Genomic DNA, 22219 nt, shown 5'->3' with positions numbered 1-22219 from the left:
ATGGCTCCTCCGCAGGGGCAGGCCTCATATAAGAAGCACCCAGGCATCCTATCAATCTCTAAAGACAGGAAATCCGTGTCATGGACTCCAGCCCAGCCACCAGATGCGGCTCCAACTCTGGTGCTCTCTGCTGCGAATATCACAAACCTGCAACAGACCCCTGAATCGAATCCCAAGGTGATGCTGAAGATATTTGCGCAGGATCCCGGACAGTCTGAAGCTGTTGCTCATGTCTTCACGTTTACGTCTTCCAAAGATCCACGGGGTGAGGCCAACGGCATCAAAGAGGCTCTCGCCAATGTCATTCAAGCGCAGAAGGCGGCTCAAAATGCCGCGGCAGTCTCCTCAGGAGGCCAGTCGGCTGCCATGACCATGGCCAATGCTATTTCCGGTTCTGGTCGGGCAATCAATCTTTGGGAAGACGACGAGCGGCTCAAATCCGACGTAAAGCTTCAGCAGTCCTTGATGCAAGAAGATCCCGTGTTACAGAAGACATTCAAGGAAGCACTCAGTCTAAAGCCTGAGTCAATATCTGACGCACAGTTTAGAGCACAATTTTGGTCCTCCCGTGTGCATCTCCTCCGAGCACATGCACTCTCGAAGAGTCAAGGAAAAGGCAGCTTCAACGTTCTGGCCGGAATCAAAAAGGATGATGGTGGGAGAATGAGTCTTAGACAAGATCAGATTCGTGCTATCTTTGAACAATACCCCGTCATGCGCATCGTCTACGATGAACTTGTACCCCGCAAGATCCCTGACGATAAAGATTTCTGGTCGAGATTTTTCCAGAGCCAGCTACTCATGAAACTTCGAGGACTCAAATTTGACCCAACGAGGGAATCCCGTGACCAATACATCGATGTCGACTATTATTTGAATCATCCTCTTGTCACTGGTCTCCGACCTACTGCGACTGAAATGCATATTCCCAAGTTTATCGATCTAGAAGGAAACGAGGAGAATCACTTCGGCTACGGAAATCGACCTGATAGTGAGCTGCGACCGACCACGCTGGATAAGGCGCCCATAATCCGAAAACTCAACGCGATAAGCGAGAAGCTCATGGCGGCTGTCAAGCCCTCTGATGTTGATGCATCTGCCCCCATCGGGATGACCGAGGCCACGTACGAACAGCTTAAGCTGCGCGATCTGGAAGGTACTCCGGAACAGCAACGCATCGTGCTCAACATCCGTGATCAAAGTCGCTTCTTCTCCGACAGCCAGGCCGCCCAAGCTGGTGCAAATTCTGTAGTTGATAGCGATCCTTTTCGAAATCTCGATCCTGACAAAGCCATCAAAGGCGTGCACGCCGACCTCACCGCGCATTTCTCCCAACCCGGCGTTGGTGTCATCCCCATCGGCGAATTCGAGGAGGACGAAGACGATGAAATGGATGACGAGTCTTCTCCAAGAGTGGAAAGTGGTTCCTCGATTGCGATGAAACATGTGCTCTCTCTCATCCAAGCTCATCGTGACCAGACTTCCCCCATACCAGAGGCCTCCGGGCTCAGTACCGCAATCTACGACCGACTCAGCCTCACTCATGCCACCACAGTTGAGTTTCTACGACAGTTCTGGAACGCCTTTTTGTCCGGAGACCCCTCTCGCGCCCACGAGGTGGCCAGTCTAGTCGAAAGCCTCCACCGCGCACATGAGCGCATCAACGCCATCGCAGAGGATGCGGATAAGGAAAGACAAGAGATCATCCGAGCAAAGGAGAGAGAGCTAAACGAACGAAATGATAGAGCTGGCAAAAGACACAAAGTCCATCACAATGCCATCAAAGGCGGACGACATGTCGTCAGACAGCTGACGGGACCTATATCGAAAAGTTTGGATGTCGCGATGAAGATGTACAAGCAGGCTCTGGAGGATCAAGCTAAGAATTCGGGCGAGGGATGAAAGATCGATTCGTGGAATCTCGGAATTCAGCTTCCTATTCATAAAGATGGATCAGCTCCCCATCTGAGAGTCCTCTATCTCGACCACCAGAAGTCTCCTCTGGGAGGATAACAAGCCATGTCTCCACGACGGAATAAAAGAGAAGCCATTGCATGACCATGACAGGCGAGTCAGCTGGTTCAGCCAATGTGTCCGCCTACCAGCAAGCCAGGTTAAACTGCGTTCGAAGGACCGCTACACCGAATAATTCATTCAAGGCCATATGGTAAGTATCAAGTCTCCATGAGATACTCCGGATCTACCTTTACCAGAGCTCGACGCCCCTTCATCAACAAGCTCAATAGTTGGAACTTGGTTATGACTCTTTCCCTGCCCGCAAGGAAAACGGAAAGATGGTCGAGACCTACATAGGTAGAGAGAGATATCCTTTGCTGCTAGTATAGATTAGAAGACTATCGAGAGGGCACGTTTCTTGTCTTTACATACACTCTCTCTCTTCCCGCATCTTGACCTCTATGTCCTGGAACACTGACCAAGTCGCCTTGTTGATCCTCATATGCCCACACATGCACTCTCACCTGCAAGGATACGTGATGCGGCTTTTAACCCCCATGGCCCGTTATTTTGTCGGGGTCCAGGAGGTGTGGTAGATTCGACACCTCTACCCCATAGCAGATACAAGTGCAGACGAAAGCAAGCAAAGTTGGTCTTTTCCGGCGTTTTCAATTCAATCCTTCAAAAGGTCCTGGATGGCCTCTTATTGAGAGAGCTTTCCTGCCGGCAAGATTACGTCTATGTTCGAAGGCGTGAGAACCGGCGTTCCTCAAGAAGATCCCGTGAAATATCCCAGGATCTGCCTGCCAAAGCCCCCTCGCCTCTGACTCTCCTGCTCTGCTCCGCCAGCACCAACTCGGTCACTGACGGTCCTCATCCCATCCGCCGAACTGCCTTCCTCCTCTAACCGGCGCCTGAGCCCTTCGTACCGGTCTCGTTCTTTTCTCTTGCTCGATTCACCAACCATCCACGCGGGGATTCTCCATCGGGCCAGTCCACCAGGAAGCAGTTCGCCCATCCACGCCGTGCCTACCGTCCACCCTACGGCGGCGGGCAGGAGGGAATAGGGAAACTGGCTGAGCGCCAACTGCGCCGCCAGCAGGTACGTGGTGGACTTGTCGCTCAAGATGATACCCGGCACTTGTGGTGGTCCGCCGCCCGCCGACGCGGCCGGTGAGCCCGTGGCGATCTTGTACCTGTATATGCGTGGCACCTCCTCCGCCCATGCGCTCAGCAGGGCAAACACCAGCCCGGCCGACCCGCTCGGGAGGTAGTTATACCAGCCCAGGGTCACAAGCTTCAGCAGGACGACCAGCGCGGGCACGACCACGACATTGCACCAGAAGACCACGGCGACAAAACTCGCAAACTTTCGGCTCCCCCATATCCTTTCGAGGACTCGGAACTGGTATAGCAGGACGGCGGAGAACAGCAGCTCGGTCGAGCTGGTGTGTGCGACCTGGTAGGTCAGGAGGCGGGAGAACTGCAGGTACGGCCACAGATGCGGATGTGGTCGGACAGGTAGGAGGTACTGGATGGAGAGCGTGGACACGAGGATGGACAAGCCAACGGAGCTTAGGATTAGGAGGCGGGTGACCGGCGTGTGGCTGAAGCCTGAGGTCGTGACCATGTTGGCTGTCGAGGAGAGTCGGTGGTCATGGAGCCTGGCCTGGGATCTGAAGGCGGGCTAGGACAGAGCTTGTGTCTCAGGAAGACTAATACAAGTTGCGCAATTCGGGTGCCAGGGTGCTTGATATCCCCGAAAGGCCAGGTGTGTAATAATGCCGTTTTATATTCGCTACAATTTGACGATTTCAACGCAGGTGGAGACTGGCACTTTAAACGGTGGTGGTGGCTGTTCCCCCGCAGACAGATTTCCCAAGGCTACGATTTGGAGTTGAAAGTGGCATTCATCAGATTGTCCAAACTTTTTCATATTCTCTGCCCAACAACCACAAAAAAGCCACTCGCCCAAGAGCCCCGCGGTTGGGCGCCAACAGCCAAAAGATGGACGGAGTCTCCATGCCTGGTGCTTTTCCACCCGCCGCTGATGAAAATGTACCCAGTAACAGAACACCCAAGAGACGGTTCGTGGGAAGACGCACAGCAGAGGCGCAGGCGAGGCAGCGAAGGGGTGAGACCGAGAGTTCCTCCGTGGAGGAAACCACTGCCGTCTCTCATCAAGGTAATGAGGATAAGCCCCGTGCTTCGACCCTCGCAGACCACACATCCTGACCGTGAACCAGATCGGCGAAAGAATCCCAGAGTCCTGAACCAGGTACCCTCCGAAATCCTCGAAGACCCCGATATCCAAGCCGCGATTGCCCTGCTCCCTCACAATTACAGCTTTGAGATCCCCAAGACCATCCATCGCATAAGAACCCTCGAGGCTAAGAGAGTCGCTCTACAATTTCCCGAAGGATTGCTGATGTTTGCCACAACCATCTCAGACATCTTGACTCAATTCTGCCCCGGCACAGAGACCTTGATCATGGGAGACGTCACGTACGGCGCATGCTGTATCGATGACTACACCGCACGAGCCCTAGGATGTGATCTGCTTGTCCACTACGCTCATAGCTGTTTGATACCGGTCTCCGCTACCAAGATTGCGACCCTGTATATTTTTGTTGACATCTCCATCGACACGAAACACATTGTGAGCACGTTGTCTCGAAACATACCCCCCGGAAAGACAATTGCCATGGTGGGTACCATCCAGTTCAATGCCACACTCCACACCATCAGGCCGGCCCTCGAGGCTGAAGGTCTGAAGTTGGTGGTGCCGCAAATCATGCCGCTGAGCAAGGGCGAAGTTCTGGGTTGTACTGCGCCCAAGATCAGCCCGGACGCCAATGTTGATCTGATCCTGTACCTGGGCGACGGTCGCTTCCACCTAGAGGCAGCCATGATCGCAAACCCCCATATCCCAGCTTATCGATACGATCCGTACTCTCGACAACTGACCAGAGAAACATATTCGCACGAGGAGATGCTGGACATGCGTGCCGCGGCCATCAGCACCGCAAAGAAAGCCAAGAGATGGGGTCTCATACTCGGGGCATTGGGAAGACAGGGCAACCCTCATATCCTGACAATGCTCGAGAAATACCTTGATAGAGAGGGCATCCCATACGTCAATCTCTTGCTCAGTGAAATATTCCCTGGGAAGCTCGCCCTGTTTGAAGACGTGGACTGTTGGGTACAGATAGCCTGTCCCAGGCTGAGCATCGACTGGGGCTACGCTTTCCCGCGCCCACTCTTGACACCCTACGAGGCTCTTGTGGTGCTGGGCGCGCAGCAAGGATGGGAAAAGGGAGACGGGACTTATCCCATGGATTTCTATGCCAATAATGGTCTGGCGCGGACGACTGAGAAGGTCGCCGCGCAAGTTGGAGTGAGCGCCTGAAGCGACTCCCCCCTGTATAATATCATGTTACGAATTCTAATGATACCATGTTACGTTCACGCATCTCCATGATAACATAGAAACTGCGCGAACCAAAAGTGATCCATCGGGTCGAATTGCCGGAGTTCTGCCGCTGGCCCCACGACATTCAACTCTGGCTCTTTGTTTCTCCGCCATTTTATATCGAGCACAACGCTCATTTCCCTCTCACAAAGGCCAACCCACTCATCCTTGTTCTACATTCAGCCTCGCGGGCGTGGTATGCATTCTGACATCCATGTAGTCGTCCGCTTCCATGATCAATCCGTGTTTGCGGGCGAGCAGCTCCGATGCACCATCACCTTTAGAAATGTCGCGTCTTCGTCCGAGCCCTTGACACCGTCCTTCCAAAGCCTCCGACGGCAGAGGCGTGAGAGCATCAGTCAGCTTGCCGCCGCTCAGTCGACGAAGCCCAGTACTGTGCTGAGGCTGAGCCAGAATGGCCAGAACGGCCGACCGAACAGCCACGAGCAGGGACCTGACCAGCCCGCCCAAAGGCCAGGCCACAAGCAACAGAGATCTGTGTCGATAATCTCGCTGACGTCGCCGACCATCGCGGGGGATGTTGACCACGGTGCCTCTGGGGGCAGAGCGAAGCCCAAAAGGCCAGCTCATTCGCGGTCTTCGACCGTGCAGATTCATCATGGTTAGTTCATTTCGCCCTTGAACGAGGGCTAGGAACAGTTCGAATGACCATTCCCAGCTCATCCACACATAACTCCGCAAAGAAGACCCAGCCAGCAATATCACCGAGAGTCTCCGACTAGCCTTCAACCACCACCTAGAGGAGGTCGACGAAGTCCATTGTCCACAGCGGCTAGTGGGAGTCGCGATTCCTCTTCCGACATGAGACACATTCCGACCCCAGAAACCGCTAAGAGCCAGAACTCGGACAACGAGCCCAATGACCTGCAAATCCCCAGCCCTATCGACTCTAGCGAGGCTGCTAGAACTTCGGGAGGTGGTGGCCACGACCCCGCCAGCGAAAGGAGCAGCGGCGACTTCTACTCGCTCAGCAACCACTCGCAAGAAACGCTCGTGTCGGAGCAACCTTCGATCGTGTCAGAACACCGTCCGACATGGATCAACTCTTCTGCCGCGATTCCGCGGCGCCTGCCGCTGAGGCCGCCGCTCCGGCCCCAGGCCGTGAATCTCCTGATGGGCTATGCGCAACTGAGCGCGACGTTCACGCTGGACGCCTCGCTGATCGACCAGTCCCACTTTGAGGAGGTGAAAAGCAAAGGGTTTCTGGGTGGGCAGGCGGGCGGCGGAGTGGTCGGGGTCAAGAAGCCACGCCCAAACAGCGGCTTCCTGGGCCACTTCAACCTCAACGCGCTGGGGGGTTCCTTGAACAGCCTCATGGGCGGCGAGGAGATGAGCAGCGTCAAGGCGATGCACGCCGTGACCAGCTCGCGCGCCATCCCCATCCTCTCGACGCCGCAGTCACTGTTGTTTGTCGACATGCACCTCGAGCCCGGCGAGGAGCAGAGCTACTCCTATACCTACCCGCTCCCGCGAGGTCTACCGTCCAGCCACCGCGGCAAGGCTATCAAGATCGCGTATACCCTGACGGTCGGCGTGCAGGGCGTGCCGGGGAGTCGGGACGTGCACACGGTGCGCCAGGTCAGCATCCCCATCCGCGTGTTCCCGGGAGTCAGTCACGACGGCGAAATCTACGGTCACGATCTGATGCAACCTCATGTCATTCTACGCGATCTCGCTCGCACAAAGTCTATTTCTGCACCACACGACCACGAAGAAGCGGCAACCCCGACCACGCAGGCGGCCGAGAAGTCCAGCTTGGAGTTTCTGCAGTTCGTGGACACGCTCCTGGACCGCAACCGCCGGCGGCAGTCGAGCTCGGGGCCGATGGAAGCCTTTCTGAGTACCCACGACGCAGGGGCTCGGGGCAAGGCCCTCCATGCCATCGACCGCGCCATCCTCTTCAGCAACTCCCTCTCGGACAGTGAATCGAGCCCGAACCGCTTCGAGATATCGCGGAACGGGTCGCGAGTCGCGGTCATCGTCATCGATCGCCCGCTCCACCGGCTCGGCGAGACGGTCACCGCCGTCATCGACTTCTCCGAGGGCCAAGTGCCCTGCGCCTCGCTCAAATCGACCCTCGAGACCTGCGAGAAAGTCGCCCCGTCCCTCGCCGTCCGCTCCGTCCATACCATCAACCGCATCACGCGGAAGGTCTATGCCGCGCGGGCCGAGAACATCCTCTTCGCGCAACGCGCGACGTTCGCGCCCAGCATCCCCGCCTCGGCGACGCCCACGTTCGTCACCTCCGGGGTCAATCTCGACTGGAGTCTGCGCTTCGAGTTTGGAACCATCAAGCCAGTCGAGACCGACGATGGCGAGATACAGGCTGTGGCGGACCTGCTTGAGGAGGTGGTCAATGACGAGCGCGGCACGGTCAATGTCGCGGCTGAGAATCTGGAATGCGACACCTTTGAGGTAGTAATACCCATCACCGTCTACGGCGATCTAGTCCCCGACGGCAAGGAGGGTGAGGAGATTGTCGGTGTCCCTGTCTAGAAGAACGACATGAAAGAAAAGAACGCGAGAGAGTTTTTGGGAAATTATTAGAGCGGCGCTGGTTTTTTTTCTTCTGCTCCTTCGTTCAAGGCTTGTACAGTGTAAATTCAAGGACTATAAACGCCACATATGCGAGAAGCATGGCCAGACCGACCAACCAGTGCGTGCCGAGCATGATCATGACGGTCAAAAATGCCGACGTCGTCCAGGTCCACACGATCTCGTTGGTGTAGCTCGAACCCTGGGCCAGACTCTTTGAGCTCAGGATGGTCACGCCGAGGCACAGGGTCAGCAGGAAGATGTTGCTTCCTACAGTGTTTGCTACCGTGCTGTAGGAGGTTCTCGTTAGTGTGCTCGAACACCTAGTTATGTATGTTTTGCAGAATATGACAGAGTGATGTAAACCGTAAACCTTTGGAGGGGGAGACATTGCTAGCGGGTTCAGATGCCCGGGTTTCACGTTTCACGGCCCGGTGTGACGAGAGAGGGATGGAGGTGTGATAGTGATGAACTTACATTCCTGGGTGGCCTCGGTGACCGCTGATGACGGCGACAAACTTCTCTGGCAGAGTAGTGGCCAGGGAGAGGAGGGTGGCTCCGAATACGGTCTGGGAGATGTTGAACCTCGCCGCCAGTGACTGGGAGGAGTGTGAGAGGACATAGCCGCTGATCGAGAGGGTGACGAAGGCGAGGATCAGCTTGACTAAATGAGAAAGAGTGGACGGCCGCGTCCTCCTTCGCCCTACCAGGGTAGTTGACTCGTCGACTTCCTCGTCCCCCGAATGGTCGTCGCGAGAGACGCCGTGCCGAGGATCCTCTGGACCTCTATCGTCTCCAGAGTCCACACTATCGGCATCAGACTCTGCATCAGACTCTGCATCAGATTCCTCAGGCGCCTCCAAGACGCCCCGATAGATAGACCACCCAATACCAACTAGATACGACGCGAACGCCACCACCAGGATGGCCCCGTAGACGTGGCCCTCGAGCTGGCCAAAGCCCCAAAGCACGGCCACGCCGGTGGTGACGCCGAACAAGACAACGGCGTAGATCTTCGCGCTCACATCGTACTGGACGACAACCTCCCTCTGGGCCAAGACGCCCAGTGAGAACGCACCGAGAACGTTCGCGACGCAGCTCCCCAGGACGTTCCCCAACGCGAGCTTAGGTTGGTGCTGGGCGACGGCGGCGATCACGACGGCGAGTTCTTCCCACTCGGCGCCGGCGGTGAGGAGCGACATGAGCGTCTCGGAGACGTGCAGACGGTGGGCCAAGCGCGCGGTGGAGGAGACGAAGACATCGGCTGAGACGCCCAGGGTGTAGACGCTGAGGAGAAACGTGCACAGAGGGAAGAGGGTCGAGTCAACTGAAGAAGAAGAGGCCTCCATGATGGTCATCTTGTGAAGAGCCGGGGGTCTGGTTCGAGCGCTATATCATGGCATAGCATGTCTGAGACCTTTTACGTCTACAGTTCTCAGCACACGTCTGCTCTCTTCTCATGGTGATGGTGACGAAGGAACTTTGGTGTTTTTTGCATGTTTGTTCTGTTTGCTTCGTTTGCCTCATTTGCCTAATCTCGGAGGATGACATCACCTGTAGCAGGCGTATCACCATGTCTTCATACTTAAATGATTGATTCGACTGCGCGGTGAACCTCCTTGGTTGCGAGGTATTAACCGTAACCATATAAGGTGAGGTGAGCTAACAATGCCCTGGTTGGTGTTCGCGCCATATCATCCCGGCAGTGCATTTTCACACAAGCCTCACATGCGTCCCACCTGATATGGACGGACAACGCTATTGCTATGCTATATACGAACTGTTTGGTGCTCTGCACCAAAGTCTCGTCAATTCTGTCCATCCCTGACCATATTAGATGGCGCAACTGTTCGGCTCTGTACTGGTTTTCCTGGTGGATTTGCAACTCTTTTGGCGCCTGAGCATGAAAGACCGAGCGAGGATCAACCGATAAATCTGTACCGTCCGGCGGCAAACAAGTCTCTGAAATGACCAGTTGATCATTCTTTAAAACTTGTCGACAGACCAAGCTCCAGGAGTGCCAGTGATCTTCCCCGTCGGCTCAGCGCGACTCCAATGCGCATGTATCTACATTATATCGATCAAACTGCGCGCCAACACCTCTGTGAATCCATTACACGGTCGCCTCTCACTCCAATTCGTCCAAGGCTCTCGTTTGTTGAATATTCGGATATCCTGCACTAATGTAGTCTCATTAGTCAGAGCCACGAATTGAGACACAATTCACTCCTTAACAGGCGGACGGGCGGACAGGCGGGTATACTTACCACTCCACTCGACACCTCAACCTCCTCCTCGAGGATAGCATGAACTCTTCCGCCTCCGTCGCCGCAAGGACCACACACTCCCCCGATGATGGTGAAGCGGTCCCTACAACTTAGCAGCCTGTTTCGCCCTCCTCCTCTCGAGCGCCTTCAGCTCCGCCCGCTTGATCTTGCCAGAAATGGTCTTGGGCAAGAAAGAGGCGTCGACGAACTCGATCCGCCGCGGGTACTTGTACGGCGCAGCGTTCTGCTTGCAAAAGTCCTGGATCTCCTTGACCAGCGCGTCGCTAGCCGCCCGGGACGCTTTAGCCTTGGCCGCGGCGGATTCGGTGAGCACAATGAAGGCTTTGACGACTTCGTCGCGTTGCGGGTCTGGAGAGGCCACGACGGCGGATTCGACCACCGCTGGGTGCAGCTTGAGGGTTGATTCGACCTCGAAGGGGCCTGTGAGTAAAACACCAGTCAGTCAGTGGGGAGTTCATTGTAGCGACTCGAGGGTGTCTTTATTGATGTGGTTGACAGCACACCAGAAAAAGGACAGTGCGCTCTTTCCAGGTGAGAGGCGCAGGAAGTTCGCCTTCGCGGTCGTTCCAGGCTCATATATATGAGACACGCTCCTCATCAGACCCCACAGCGTCTCTGTGTGCTCGGGAAGAAAAAAAGGAAAGCGTTCCAGTGAGACTGGATCGGGCAACTCACCTATCCTGTATCCGCTCGAGTTGATCACATCATCAGCTCGGCCCACGAACCAGAAATATCCGTCCTCGTCTCTCGTCGCACGGTCGCCCGTGACAAAGAACTTCTTGCCATTGGGATACGTCTTGATCTTTGTGTCGAGCACCCCGGTAGACTTGTCGATGTATCCCTCGAAGAACCCGAAGAAATCTGAGTCGCTCCTCGTATTCGCCACCGCAATGCCAATGTCTCCTTCGGTTCCGGATGCCACGGGATTTCCTTCAGGATCGATGATGGTCAGAGGCACGCCGGGGAGTGGCTTCCCCATGCTGCCCGGCTTGACCTTGTTGACTTTCTGGTTCGCGCAGACGACGATCGTCTCGGTTTGTCCGTAGCCGTCGAAAATCTCGATGCCGCCCGTCATCTCCTTCCAGATGCGGACCACGCTCTCGTTGAGAGGCTCGCCTGCGCCGCAACAGTGGAGCAGTGCCTGTGGCGTGCCATGCTCCGTGGCGAAAAAGCGCCGGCTCTCGTCAAGAACAAGTTGTCGGTATACCGTCGGCGGAGCGCAGAATGTCGTGATGGGGAACCGATGCAAGACCTCGATGGTCCGACGCGGATTGAAAGCCAATCTGTCATCGTGGATGAAGACTGTGGCGCCGCAATTCCACGTAGATAACCATGACCATGCAGCTTTAGCCCAGCCTTGTTCCGAGAGGGCCCAGTATATCTTGCCGGGCGACAGATCCAGCCAGTGAATCCCGGTGAGGGCGTGCGCGAGGGGATATGATGTCTGCGTGTGCAGAACCATTTTTGGCGGCCCTGTGGTGCCGGAAGTAAAGAATATCATGCCTGGAGACTTTGGGCCTAGAGACCTGGGGACGGCAAATGTGGCGTCGAAGGGGATTTTGTTCAGTGCCGAATAGAAGTCAACGACCCCTGAAGGCGCCTTTCCATCTATTTGGATGATGGTGCGCAGATCGGCACAACCACCACGGACCTTGAGGCACTTGGCCACCGACGCGGCATCTCCGATAAACGCAGCAGCGCGAGAGACTTGGAGGCGGTACTCTATGTCCTTGTCCACCAACAGCGTCGTGCACGGGCACAAGATGACCCCAGAGCGGAGACAGGCTGTCGCAATCTCCCACCATTCAGGGACTCGTGGCGCGATTATGATGGCTATTTCGCCCTGCTTAATGCCCAAGGATGCCAAAAGGCATGCTATGCGTTGCGACTGGCGCGAGAAATGCCTGTAGGTCAATCGCCGTACCGCGCTGAGTGACTGATCGGTCCAGTAGAGGGCTACCAGCGAGGGATCCTTCCTGGCCCAATAGTCGACGACATCGCTGGCAAAGTTGAATGATTTAGGAAGACGGAGAGGCGAAACCGGGACAACGGAACCCATGTCCACCATGTTGCAGCAGGTGAGTTTGCCCGAGCCAGTAAGTGTCGCTTTCCCATCTACCGTAGTCCGCAGTCCTCGTAGAGAATGAGATCAGAATGTTCAAGGCAGCAAGCAGCGGAACCCAGTATATATTGCCGTGTGATTGAGGTCAATCAGGACTTCACCCCGGAGGTGGCTGGAGGGAAGACGGAGATGAAGGAGACGAGATATTGTAGACACGGACTACTGGGTCTTGGAGAAGGAAAAAAGGTGGAGACGATCCTCGACCATTAGCCCCCCTTGGCTTTATACCTAGGTAGTCCTGGTCGTATCCTCTGGTGTCGTCAGATCGCAGACCTGCTAAGACACATCGACCCGGGACAAGCTGGGCTGCTGGCTTCCCTTTACCAAATGGGGACGGCTAAACCAGCAAACAGCCAAAAGTTGCCAAGTCTCATGGAGATAGTGGGGCCTTGTAATGCGGGGTTCCGAATTTCGGGGCGTCGGAGGAATTCCGATGCCTCAGGTTCCGTCCGAATGTCGTCCAGAACGACGTTGAACATTGGTATCATTTGGTGATCCCCTGTTGTGCATCGCATCGCTTGGCTGGGATACGAGGGTCGCTGATACATTCAATGCTCTAGACGGGCAGAGCTGGGTCCGCCTAGCACCTCGATACCCATCGTTGTGGCTTGCTGCTGACCAATAACAATGTCCCAAGCATGATTGGATATCAACACCGTGGAGGTACTTGTATGTGCCGAGGTGATCCCTAATCTTTCTTCTGCTGGCCACTGCCACCATAGGTATCGTGACAGCGCAAGTGAATCATAATGATGCCAGACTCTTCATCAGCGTCTGGGCTGCCCCGTATATGGAAGCTCTTGCCCATCAGGACCTAGTGCCTAGTGTATGCTGAATGCGGCAAGACCTGCGCACTAAAGGACTTTTGATATACCACCATTCATTCGAGGCTGGCTCCATGACGAACAGATTCGCGAGGACAACTTGGCGAATGACTGCGTTGGTGCCGGGCCGCGAAGATGAGAAACAAATCGGCTGGAAGCCAAGACGAAAAAGGGGCAGATCCATTGACATTCCGTTTCCTACTTGCCAGAACTTGTACACATGGTGGGAGACAAAAGGTTGGGCGTTTGAACTTGACTTTGTGATTGTGATTAGGCAAGGTCACGGTCCATGTGTTCAAGCACTTCCCCGTCCTCTGACATTAAATTATCGACAAAATATGCCTCCGGAATAGCAGTGGTCAGTCATTCCAGCAATCCAAAACTTTTGTGACCGGCCCCTCCCGCATATCTCCATGTCAATCTTCATCATGCCCATGACCATGATCCCACTCGCCCTGCGCGAGGTGCTAACGGTCAATAATCCTCCAGGTGGCGCCACAGGGCTTTTTTCGGTTTTCCCAATTCTCCCAAACGCCGTCGCATTGGTGGCCAGCCCGACCCATCTCAGCGTAATATGCGCCCCCCCTCGGCCATTAATGTGGAACTCCCACCTGCCATCATTTCACCATATTACGGACCTCCCATCCCACCGCAAGTCAGATTGACAAGAGAAGAAAATTCGTTCATCTGGGTATCACTGACAGAACACAAACCATGAAGTGGAAAGTAGAGCACTGCTCCACGCATCATACCCGAGAGCAAAACACTTGGTCGTTTACCTCTCCAAAAAGTGTTGTGGCTCGTAACCGGTGATTCATTCTTTAGGTTCTTGTGAGAGTCGTGGCTTCTTCGCAATGTGTCCTTGGTCGTTAATCTCTTGGAGCCTTCGCTGCAGCTCTTCAGCCTTGTGTTTCCATTCTTCGCGCTCTTGGATGGCCCTGTCCCGTTCCCGGCACAGATTCTGTTCGTTATCGTGATAGACCATGTTGATGACCTCCAACTCGGAGACTCGCGTGCGCAGGCGCGTGTTGAGGGCAGCTAGTTGTTCGTAACTCATAGACGATTCGGCATTTTGACTGTTGTGCATCGAGGCTGCACTGGGAGAGGGTTGCGCGGCGTGTGGATTGAGAGACTGGTCGGTTGGCGATCCGTTGTTGTGATGGTTGTAGTGCGAATCCCCGGTGGCAGATATCCCATCGAAGACGTGTTGAGGAGCGATATTTGGGTCGTGATGACCCGCAGGGGTTCCGGTTCGTGATATGGGAGAATGCGATCTATCAGAGGCGACGGAAGCTGCCATCTGTGACACCCGTCGATGAGGATTGATGCCGTTCGGACTGTCGGTCTGGGGCGGCTGGTTCCCATTCTGGTCAAACTGCGCTACAGTGTCAGAAGCAGATCTAGCAGTCGGGAAACGACAGAAGATGACTAACCTTCTTCTTCGGACCTTGACTTGAGGTCTTGACTCGATTGCGACTCTTTATCACGTCGGTCTTGAGGCTGATGGGTCGCGGGCGGCCATGCAACTTGAGGAACAAGCCGCAGGCATTGCAGAGGACGGATCCGGCTTCATCGCGGCGCCATAAGGGTGTCGTTGACGTTTGGCAGTTTTGACAAACAGGCTGCGTAAAGGGGGCATTCTGGTCAGCACCTGAGGATATTGAAGCAGCCATGATATTTTGGGTGGTGATCGAATCCCAGGAATCGCAGGTTTCGATAACGATAAGAAACCGAAGTTTAACCCCGTGACCGACCGACAGGAAAACCGGCGCCAGCCACAATGCAGCCTTGGCATCAATCCGCGCTTCAGGCTGAGACACCAGACAAACACAAGGTAACACAAAGAAAAACACTTACTGGAGCATTGCCTGCAATTCCAGGCGTTGGCACAGGTGCCATTGTACCCGAATAACTCAATTGTGAACCATAGCTGCTGCCCGAAAATGACCTGTGGCCCGTGTGTCAGCTTTATGCCCGGCTTTTTTCCACTCCGCGTCTTCCAACGTTCCATCTTGGGCATACCTGACAGTTGGTGGTGGCGGTGGTGCAGCCGCTGCCAGGGATGTCAGTGCCGACAATCCTGGCAGTGCCGGTCGTGGTTCGGAGTGATAGTCCCGCCCGAGATTGAAGCTCACACTTCTCGCATGGAACTGTGGTTGATTGAAGAAGTGACTGCCTGTGTACGGAAGATTGGTTGATGACGGACGCGAAATATCCTTCCCGTGCACTGCCGGAGGCGGTAAAGGTGAGCTGCTTCGCTGTGGATCTCGTCTCAGAGAGCCATATTCTTCCAGCCGAGGGTCACTCAAGGGCGTTGATGGTTGGCGGTAGATAGGGTCGAGGACAGAGGCCCGGAAGAGCGGGGGAGCAACTGCGGACGCCGTGATCAGTGGTGTTTGAGACCAAACCGTGGTCTCGTCGGAACTGGTTCGGTGTGAAAAGGGACGCCTGTGAAAAGCGACCGTGAGGGATTGAGGTTATGTTTGGGTTCCAGCAGAAAGATGCAACAGGTATCTTGTTACAATGCGGTCAGCGACGACGATATATCAAAAGTTATAAAGGCAGAGGATGTGTTATCGCAGGACTGAAAAGCACGTCTATCGATAGACGGGAACCTTGGAGTATTTTGCTTCACCCAATACAATCTCAGAGTCAGGGGTGGAGGTCCCATATCGAGGGGATCCTGGTCCGCGAGGACAATATTGGTCCCGCCGAGAAGCCTAACAGTATGTCTAATTGCGCCTTGTCTTGACCGTAAACGCTTCTGTTGAGATGAGCTCTCCTCCCAGGTCAGTGCAAAGGCCGCCGGACAAGGATCGGCAGAAAGTGTTACTCGTGTCTCGTTGTCCGTTACACGACAACCGGAGCCCTATTGTGTGAAATGCACAGTCTGGAGTAGTTCTTTCGAATCGAGCTTCATGCAGGCTCGGGGGCGACACACTCGTAGCAGAGCAGCGTGGCGCTGATTCGGCGCGTTAGCAAATCTGGGGAAAGGTGCAGGAGATTGTCCAATCTCACGGTGGAGGCACCGGCTTCCGAAGTGCCCCTTTTTCTCCTATCGCGCCTCCAGCCGCTTCCAAACAACCAGTTCTCGAATTTGGACGAGGGTGAAATAGCCGCTCAGAGTCTTTTCTGACGGACTGATGTGCAGGCGGACATCAATAGCTCGTCAAAACTGCCTGCAGCCTGCAGGGTGATCTGAGAAAAGCTACCGCTCCACGGCTCAAGATGCGCGGCTCGCCGGCCAGGGCGCCCAAATCAAGACCCTTCTGGCGGCCACTACGAGGGTGAAACTCGATCCACTTTACAACTGCCATGCGCGTGGTACAGAAGGATCCAACCGTCTCCTATTGTGGTTCCTTGTCTGTTCTAGCAATGTCACGCGTCAAAAGAGAGAATAACTGTCGATCAAAGGCCCCGCAGTCCGAGATTAACGGCAACCCTTCGCGTAAGGTTCGATGAGGGTTCCAACTGCTTGGACTGATAGGGTATAGTTGTGGCTGGTGAGGCTTGAATACTCGTCTTCAGGCGCGTGGCTGATAAGGCGAGGGAGGATCGCGGAGCTTTAAGAGAAAGAAAATCGATATCCGGAGATCTAGCTATGTTATCTGGGACGATCCCACGGACATTAGCAGTCTGTATTGTAAGACGAGGGGCCGACGAGGTATAGGTCTGCGTCTAACGTCCGGTGGTATGCATTGTCGCCGTCGATCAGGACTTCACGGTAGTTGCAAAGGGGACATTAGAACCGGGGATTAGTGGCTGTCATGGGTTGCGATCTGGACAATGGATTGCCTGTTATTACTTAGCTGCACAATGTTGCCCTTCCCCTCCGACAGGGAAGCAGAAGATAGAGTGCCGTCACAGGGAAGATTAGGCATCCGAGTACCTAGTCGTTGCGGTCGAGTGCCCAATGATTCCTCTGAGGACCTCTGTACCGAGTACAAGTAAAATAATAATGCAAAGGCTGCACAAAATGATTGGCGCAGTCATCGCACCCTATCCCACCAAGCCTACCTAAGCACTTTGTTCGTTAAACAAATCCGGCTCACCACCTCCGCGTTTCTGGCCCTTTCAAACCAAGTTTCGAGGAACGTGGCTCGAAAAATCATTCTATGCCGACTGCTCGAGTGCTTGTGGTACCGATAACACTTTGCCCATAGCATCGCAGCCGTCAGCATGTGAGAGTCTTCGTCGTACCATCCACACCTTGTCCTCTTCTCTCTCTTCTGCTGGGAGGTGACAACAAATAATGCCTCGACAGCGACCGACCTCTGGCTACGCTCGCCTGGCGCAGGCCGATGAGGATGACGGCCCGTTGGGAGACGAAGATTCGGGAGACGAGATATACTCATCCTCACCCCTCACAACCCGGTATGCCTCGATTCAACCGGGTCCGCGAGAGTCGATGCGCTCCGGCGCTCACCACGATCACCGCAGACGTTCCATGAGGCGAGTACGAAGCAACTCCTCGGGCGTGGATATTAAAGCCATCAACGCACGGCTGGAGAGATGGGCAGAAGAGATCGCATCCAAATTCAAAATCAGCTCCGTCAAGGGCAAGACTCAGGAGGAGGAACAACTAGAGATACACCATTCTGTCTTCCAGGCTCCCCCCGGCGTACACCCTTACACCGCCGCCGATCTGGCTGCTTATACCGCTGCCGAAACCCAAAGAATGACCAAACAACAATTCGAGGATATTGTGGAAAGCGTCAGAGTCGCGATCGAGGTTGGGACACATCCCAAAATGATTTCGCAAGGTAGCTCAGGCAGCTATTTCGCCCGCAACAGTGAAGGCAAAGTTGTTGGCGTCTTCAAACCCAAGGATGAAGAGCCGTATGCCTCGAGGAACCCCAAGTGGACAAAATGGCTTCACAGAAATCTCCTGCCTTTTGCGTTCGGCCGCGCGTGCCTGATCCCCAATCTGTCCTATGTGTCCGAGGCTGCGGCATATGTTTTGGATTCCCAGTTGAGGACGTATATTGTTCCCTACACCGATGTCGTCTGGCTATCCTCCAAGGTCTTCTATTACGACTTCTGGGAAAGGAGAAGCACCTGGGGTGGGAAGAAAAGTCTACCAGAAAAGCCTGGTAGTTTTCAGGTCTTCTTGAAAGGATTCAGAGATGCCAATCTTTTCCTGCGCGAGAACCCCTGGCCGGACCAAGCTACTGAATTCCGAGCTGATATGGAACACACACGAAAGAGAAGGCCTTTGAGCCATTGTCTTCCCGGTAGCCGAGGCTCTGACGACGAGGACGATGACGAAGAAGCCCCTCGAGTAGTCTCCCCTCCGCCATCAGAGGAGGCGCCCAAGTTTCATTGGACGCCTACCATACGGCAGGCGTTCCGGGAGGAACTGGAGAAGTTGGTCATTCTTGATTACATCATGCGTAACACTGACAGAGGCCTCGACAACTGGATGATCAAAATCGACTGGAAAAAGGAACAAGTCTCGATCGTGGCCGAACCGCCCAAACAGAACGGCACCCCAGAGAACGGGGATGCTCACCAGCGACCGGCATCAGTAAGCCCCAACATCAATCCGCAGCGACCGGAGTCGAACACTTCAAGGCCATACAAACGGTATGAGGCGATGGAGAGTCGATCAGGAACCCCTTCGAATGCCCAGGAGATGCAGTGTTCCATCACCATCGGGGCCATTGACAATAGTCTGTCATGGCCCTGGAAACATCCAGATGCTGTATGTATATCCATGACTCGCCCATGGCTGATGCTAATCCATGTTCCAGTGGCGAAGTTTTCCATTCGGTTGGCTGTTCTTGCCTGTCTCTTTGATCGGACAACCATTTTCAAAGAGAACTCGTGAACATTTCCTCCCTCTCCTGACATCAACCGCATGGTGGAGCGAAACCCAACTCGCCCTACGGAGGGTCTTTTCACTGGATGCCGATTTCAAGGAAAGCATGTTTGCCCGTCAAATTGCGGTGATGAAGGGCCAAGCCTGGAACGTCGTGGAGACCTTGAAGCAGGAGGATCACGGTCCTCTGGAGCTCACCAGGCGAGCCAGAGTATGTGTCTGGGACGATCTGGTAGATGTTCCTGTGGCAATACCAATGCGTGTGCCGTCTACCGAGATGAACCGCCGCGCAGCACGCCAGTACCAGCAACAAGAAGAGATGGACATCGGGGCATCTTACGCTTCTGCCCCGCCTGGCAGACATCCAGCACCACAATACGATCTCCTCGGCTCTCCAACAAACGAGTTACCCAATCCAAACCGCTTCGACCTCACCCGTGAGGACAGCGCGGCAGATCTTGGCTATTTGCCTGGTCCCGGCGACGATGGCGGATTTGGTGGTACTACTCCTGGTTTTGATACTCTGGAATTTGCTCGAGAAGCTCGCAGCAGTCTCGGTCATCATCCAAACGCTCACACACTTCCCACTCGTCCTTCTGCAAAGGGCAAGACGCGCTTCAGCTTCGAATTCCCCCGTCGTATCGGCGATGGTGCTTCAGCCAGCAATACCGTCTCCTCGAAAAACAGCTCCACGCGAAGGCAACGGTCGATGTCAACAAGGAGTGGCCACGGGGGACACAAAGCCAAAACCATCCCGAGCATCGTTTATGAGGGCGATGATGTCGATGAGGGAGATCTAGGATATGCCGCAGCAAGTGATATGGACTCGACACACCGACGGAAAGTAATTGTGGAGAGGCTTGAAACCGTGAAGAGCAAGAAACCCTTCTTCACCTGGTGTTAAAACGGAAAGTCACGCAGCAGCTACCCATGACGGAAGAGCGACAGTGTACACAAGGGATTTGACTATATGTGCATTTTTAGAGGACCAGCGTTTGTGTTTTTATCCGCAAATCTACCTGCGAAGAGGATCCCATCACCAGTTGCTGGGCTGGACTGGACTGGACTGCGCATTTGTTTGGCGGACGAGATTGGGATATCTCTGTCTCTCTGTATAAAGAGGCCAAGACTAAAAAAGACGTGTCTCACGATACACGATACATTATGCATGGCATGCTCGCATGGCAACTGGTGTCTTGATACATGATACTTGATACTTGATACTTGGTACTTGATATTTGATATTTGATATATTTGATGTGATGGAACCTAGAATCTGGAACCTGATAAAAAGGGAACATGAAGTAAGTGCATGTCATGCCATGACCTGGATTTATCAATATCATCGATAGATATATAGATGGATAGATAGATACAGTACAGGACATTTGTCTGCCTCTCGTCTATTACCTATTCCACTCCGTCAAGAGATCAGTCACATGCACAAGCAAGACGAACATGCGTTTTGGGCAAGAAGTACTCGTGCGTACGTATGTACGAATACCGAGGACTTGGCGGGTTCATCTATAGAGGATGTCTGGATACGGAGAGTAGAAGTCCAAAGGGCCAACTTGGACTGGCATCCTCGTCTGCACGTGTGTGTATATAGCTGGCACATCTCATCCAACTATCTATCTGACGGGCTTCATTGATAGTCATGGCCGTAGGAAGGATAGGATAGTGCAGTGTGATGTCGGTGTACCGGTGTGGGTAGTCTCTCGTATATAACACACACACAGAGAGAGAGAGACACAGGAGAGGATACCTAGAGTGAGGTATATCAATGGGACGATGAGTCTCCAGATGAAACAGGAGCGAGCCGATACACAGCTAGATCGAGTCTTATTCTTCCACGAAGAAAACGCCATTGACGCCGGCTCCTTGAAATTCGTATGGCCTATACCTCCGCGCCTCTCTCCTTCCCTCCCCCTTGGTTGCGTGCAACATCTATGAGAAATCTTCCTCTTCCTTCTCAATCGCATTCTTGACTCTCAAAAGCAGCGTCGTCTTCCACTTATCCAGCTTGCTGAGTGAATCGAACTGGAACAGCTTGTCGGAAAACCCTTCTTGGTCCCCTTCCTCAACGCACCCCACCAGGTCCGTCAGGAGCATGTTCTCCCTCGTGCTTGCAAAGCTGCCGTCCAACTCGCGATAGTGCTCCAACGCTCTCTTGGTGGCCACCTGATCACCCGCGGCGAGATAGCATATGCCGGCTTTGAGAAAGTAGTCCTTGACGCTCCAGCGCATCAGGTTGTTGTTCAGACTCGACTTGGCCACGGCTTCGAGTTTGCCGATTGCGTTCTGGTAGTCGCCTTCCAGTGCCGCCAGGTCCGCCACTTTCAAATACAATTTATTCGCCAATGCCTCGGCGTTGTCGCTCTCGTACCATTGCGCAGCAGTGTCATACGCCTCCAGGGCTTTTTTCTGATCCCCGATTTCCGTCTCATACACTTCGGCAAGGTTTTGTTGATGTGTGGCCGCGCGGCGGAAGTTACCCTTTGCGGTGTAATGTTGTATGGCGGTGGAGAGGACGCGGGCGGCGTCTTGAGGAGACTCCTTTCGATAGACCTTGAAGGCTTCGGTGAGGGTGTTGGCCATATCATCGGGCTCATTGAGTTTGGATTGTTGGATTGAGGCAGCCTTCTCGAAGGCCTTGCCGGCTTCCAGATCTGTACAGAGGACATTAGAAGAGGACGAAGGGAATGTCTTCGCTGCCTTGCTTACTCTGCTTCTGTACCCGGAAGGCATTTGCGGCTTGTGTATAGAGATCCGCAGCGTTCTCCCATTTTTCTCCTCGCCCGCCAAATAGACTGAATCCTCCGCCGGCACCCTGGGCGGCCTTGTCGGCCTTCTGCAGTAATACTCGGGGATCTTGAGCCATGGGTGAAGTCGGATCGAAGGACGGTCACAAAGGAGGGAAGTTATGTGCGAGGTGTAGGGTTACTCAGGACTCTGCGGTTGTCCTGGACAGTACGCAGGTGATAGGAGGCACAGTCTTCGAGATCAATAACTGCAAATATAGGTGGCTTCTGGAACAATACCCAGTTGATAAATGGTGTTGCGTCCAACTGTCCAAACACGACGAAGCCCCGCCAAAGCGGTCGAGGAACTTGGCCTGTAGAAGACGTCACCATGCCGCTTTAACCGTCTCTCAAGGTCTTTGCAACTGCGCCGTCAATG

At 54.3% G+C, this 22219-nt stretch overlaps 9 protein-coding genes across 9 annotated transcripts; 4 read left to right on the top strand and 5 right to left on the bottom strand.

The window, feature by feature from the left end:
- Positions 1 to 1902, top strand: AYO20_06634 (hypothetical protein; the record flags this gene model as incomplete). Its single annotated transcript, XM_022644923.1, has 1 exon — positions 1 to 1902. The coding sequence occupies one exon, from the start codon at positions 1 to 3 to the stop codon at positions 1900 to 1902; it is 1902 nt and encodes a 633-aa protein (XP_022499191.1).
- Positions 1903 to 2725: 823 nt separating this feature from the next.
- On the bottom strand, positions 2726 to 3586 carry AYO20_06633 (hypothetical protein; the record flags this gene model as incomplete). Its single annotated transcript, XM_022644922.1, has 1 exon — positions 2726 to 3586. The coding sequence occupies one exon, from the start codon at positions 3584 to 3586 to the stop codon at positions 2726 to 2728; it is 861 nt and encodes a 286-aa protein (XP_022499190.1).
- Positions 3587 to 3978: 392 nt separating this feature from the next.
- AYO20_06632 (diphthamide biosynthesis protein 1) lies at positions 3979 to 5365 on the top strand (the record flags this gene model as incomplete). The annotated part of the gene is made up of 2 exons (XM_022644921.1): positions 3979 to 4141; positions 4203 to 5365. The coding sequence occupies 2 exons, from the start codon at positions 3979 to 3981 to the stop codon at positions 5363 to 5365; spliced, it is 1326 nt and encodes a 441-aa protein (XP_022499189.1).
- Positions 5366 to 5626: 261 nt separating this feature from the next.
- Positions 5627 to 7945, top strand: AYO20_06631 (hypothetical protein; the record flags this gene model as incomplete). Its single annotated transcript, XM_022644920.1, has 2 exons — positions 5627 to 6050; positions 6108 to 7945. 2 exons carry the CDS (start codon positions 5627 to 5629, stop codon positions 7943 to 7945), a joined length of 2262 nt encoding a protein of 753 aa, XP_022499188.1.
- Positions 7946 to 8030: 85 nt separating this feature from the next.
- On the bottom strand, positions 8031 to 9342 carry AYO20_06630 (hypothetical protein; the record flags this gene model as incomplete). The annotated part of the gene is made up of 2 exons (XM_022644919.1): positions 8031 to 8274; positions 8462 to 9342. The coding sequence occupies 2 exons, from the start codon at positions 9340 to 9342 to the stop codon at positions 8031 to 8033; spliced, it is 1125 nt and encodes a 374-aa protein (XP_022499187.1).
- Positions 9343 to 10354: 1012 nt separating this feature from the next.
- Positions 10355 to 12340, bottom strand: AYO20_06629 (hypothetical protein; the record flags this gene model as incomplete). Its single annotated transcript, XM_022644918.1, has 2 exons — positions 10355 to 10692; positions 10948 to 12340. 2 exons carry the CDS (start codon positions 12338 to 12340, stop codon positions 10355 to 10357), a joined length of 1731 nt encoding a protein of 576 aa, XP_022499186.1.
- A 1692-nt stretch (positions 12341 to 14032) lies between these two features.
- AYO20_06628 (protein GZF3) lies at positions 14033 to 15889 on the bottom strand (the record flags this gene model as incomplete). The annotated part of the gene is made up of 5 exons (XM_022644917.1): positions 14033 to 14593; positions 14652 to 15029; positions 15076 to 15166; positions 15241 to 15642; positions 15861 to 15889. 5 exons carry the CDS (start codon positions 15887 to 15889, stop codon positions 14033 to 14035), a joined length of 1461 nt encoding a protein of 486 aa, XP_022499185.1.
- A 1581-nt stretch (positions 15890 to 17470) lies between these two features.
- Positions 17471 to 19943, top strand: AYO20_06627 (hypothetical protein; the record flags this gene model as incomplete). The annotated part of the gene is made up of 2 exons (XM_022644916.1): positions 17471 to 18922; positions 18972 to 19943. 2 exons carry the CDS (start codon positions 17471 to 17473, stop codon positions 19941 to 19943), a joined length of 2424 nt encoding a protein of 807 aa, XP_022499184.1.
- Positions 19944 to 20986: 1043 nt separating this feature from the next.
- Positions 20987 to 21920, bottom strand: AYO20_06626 (hypothetical protein; the record flags this gene model as incomplete). Its single annotated transcript, XM_022644915.1, has 2 exons — positions 20987 to 21708; positions 21764 to 21920. The coding sequence occupies 2 exons, from the start codon at positions 21918 to 21920 to the stop codon at positions 20987 to 20989; spliced, it is 879 nt and encodes a 292-aa protein (XP_022499183.1).
- Between the last annotated feature and the right edge of the window lie 299 nt (positions 21921 to 22219).

This window comes from Fonsecaea nubica (genome assembly GCF_001646965.1).
Source record: "Fonsecaea nubica strain CBS 269.64 chromosome Unknown Scaff42, whole genome shotgun sequence".
Lineage (NCBI taxonomy): Eukaryota > Fungi > Ascomycota > Eurotiomycetes > Chaetothyriales > Herpotrichiellaceae > Fonsecaea > Fonsecaea nubica.
Note: the sequence above shows the minus strand (reverse complement) of the source record. Positions and strands in the feature narration are given on the sequence as shown.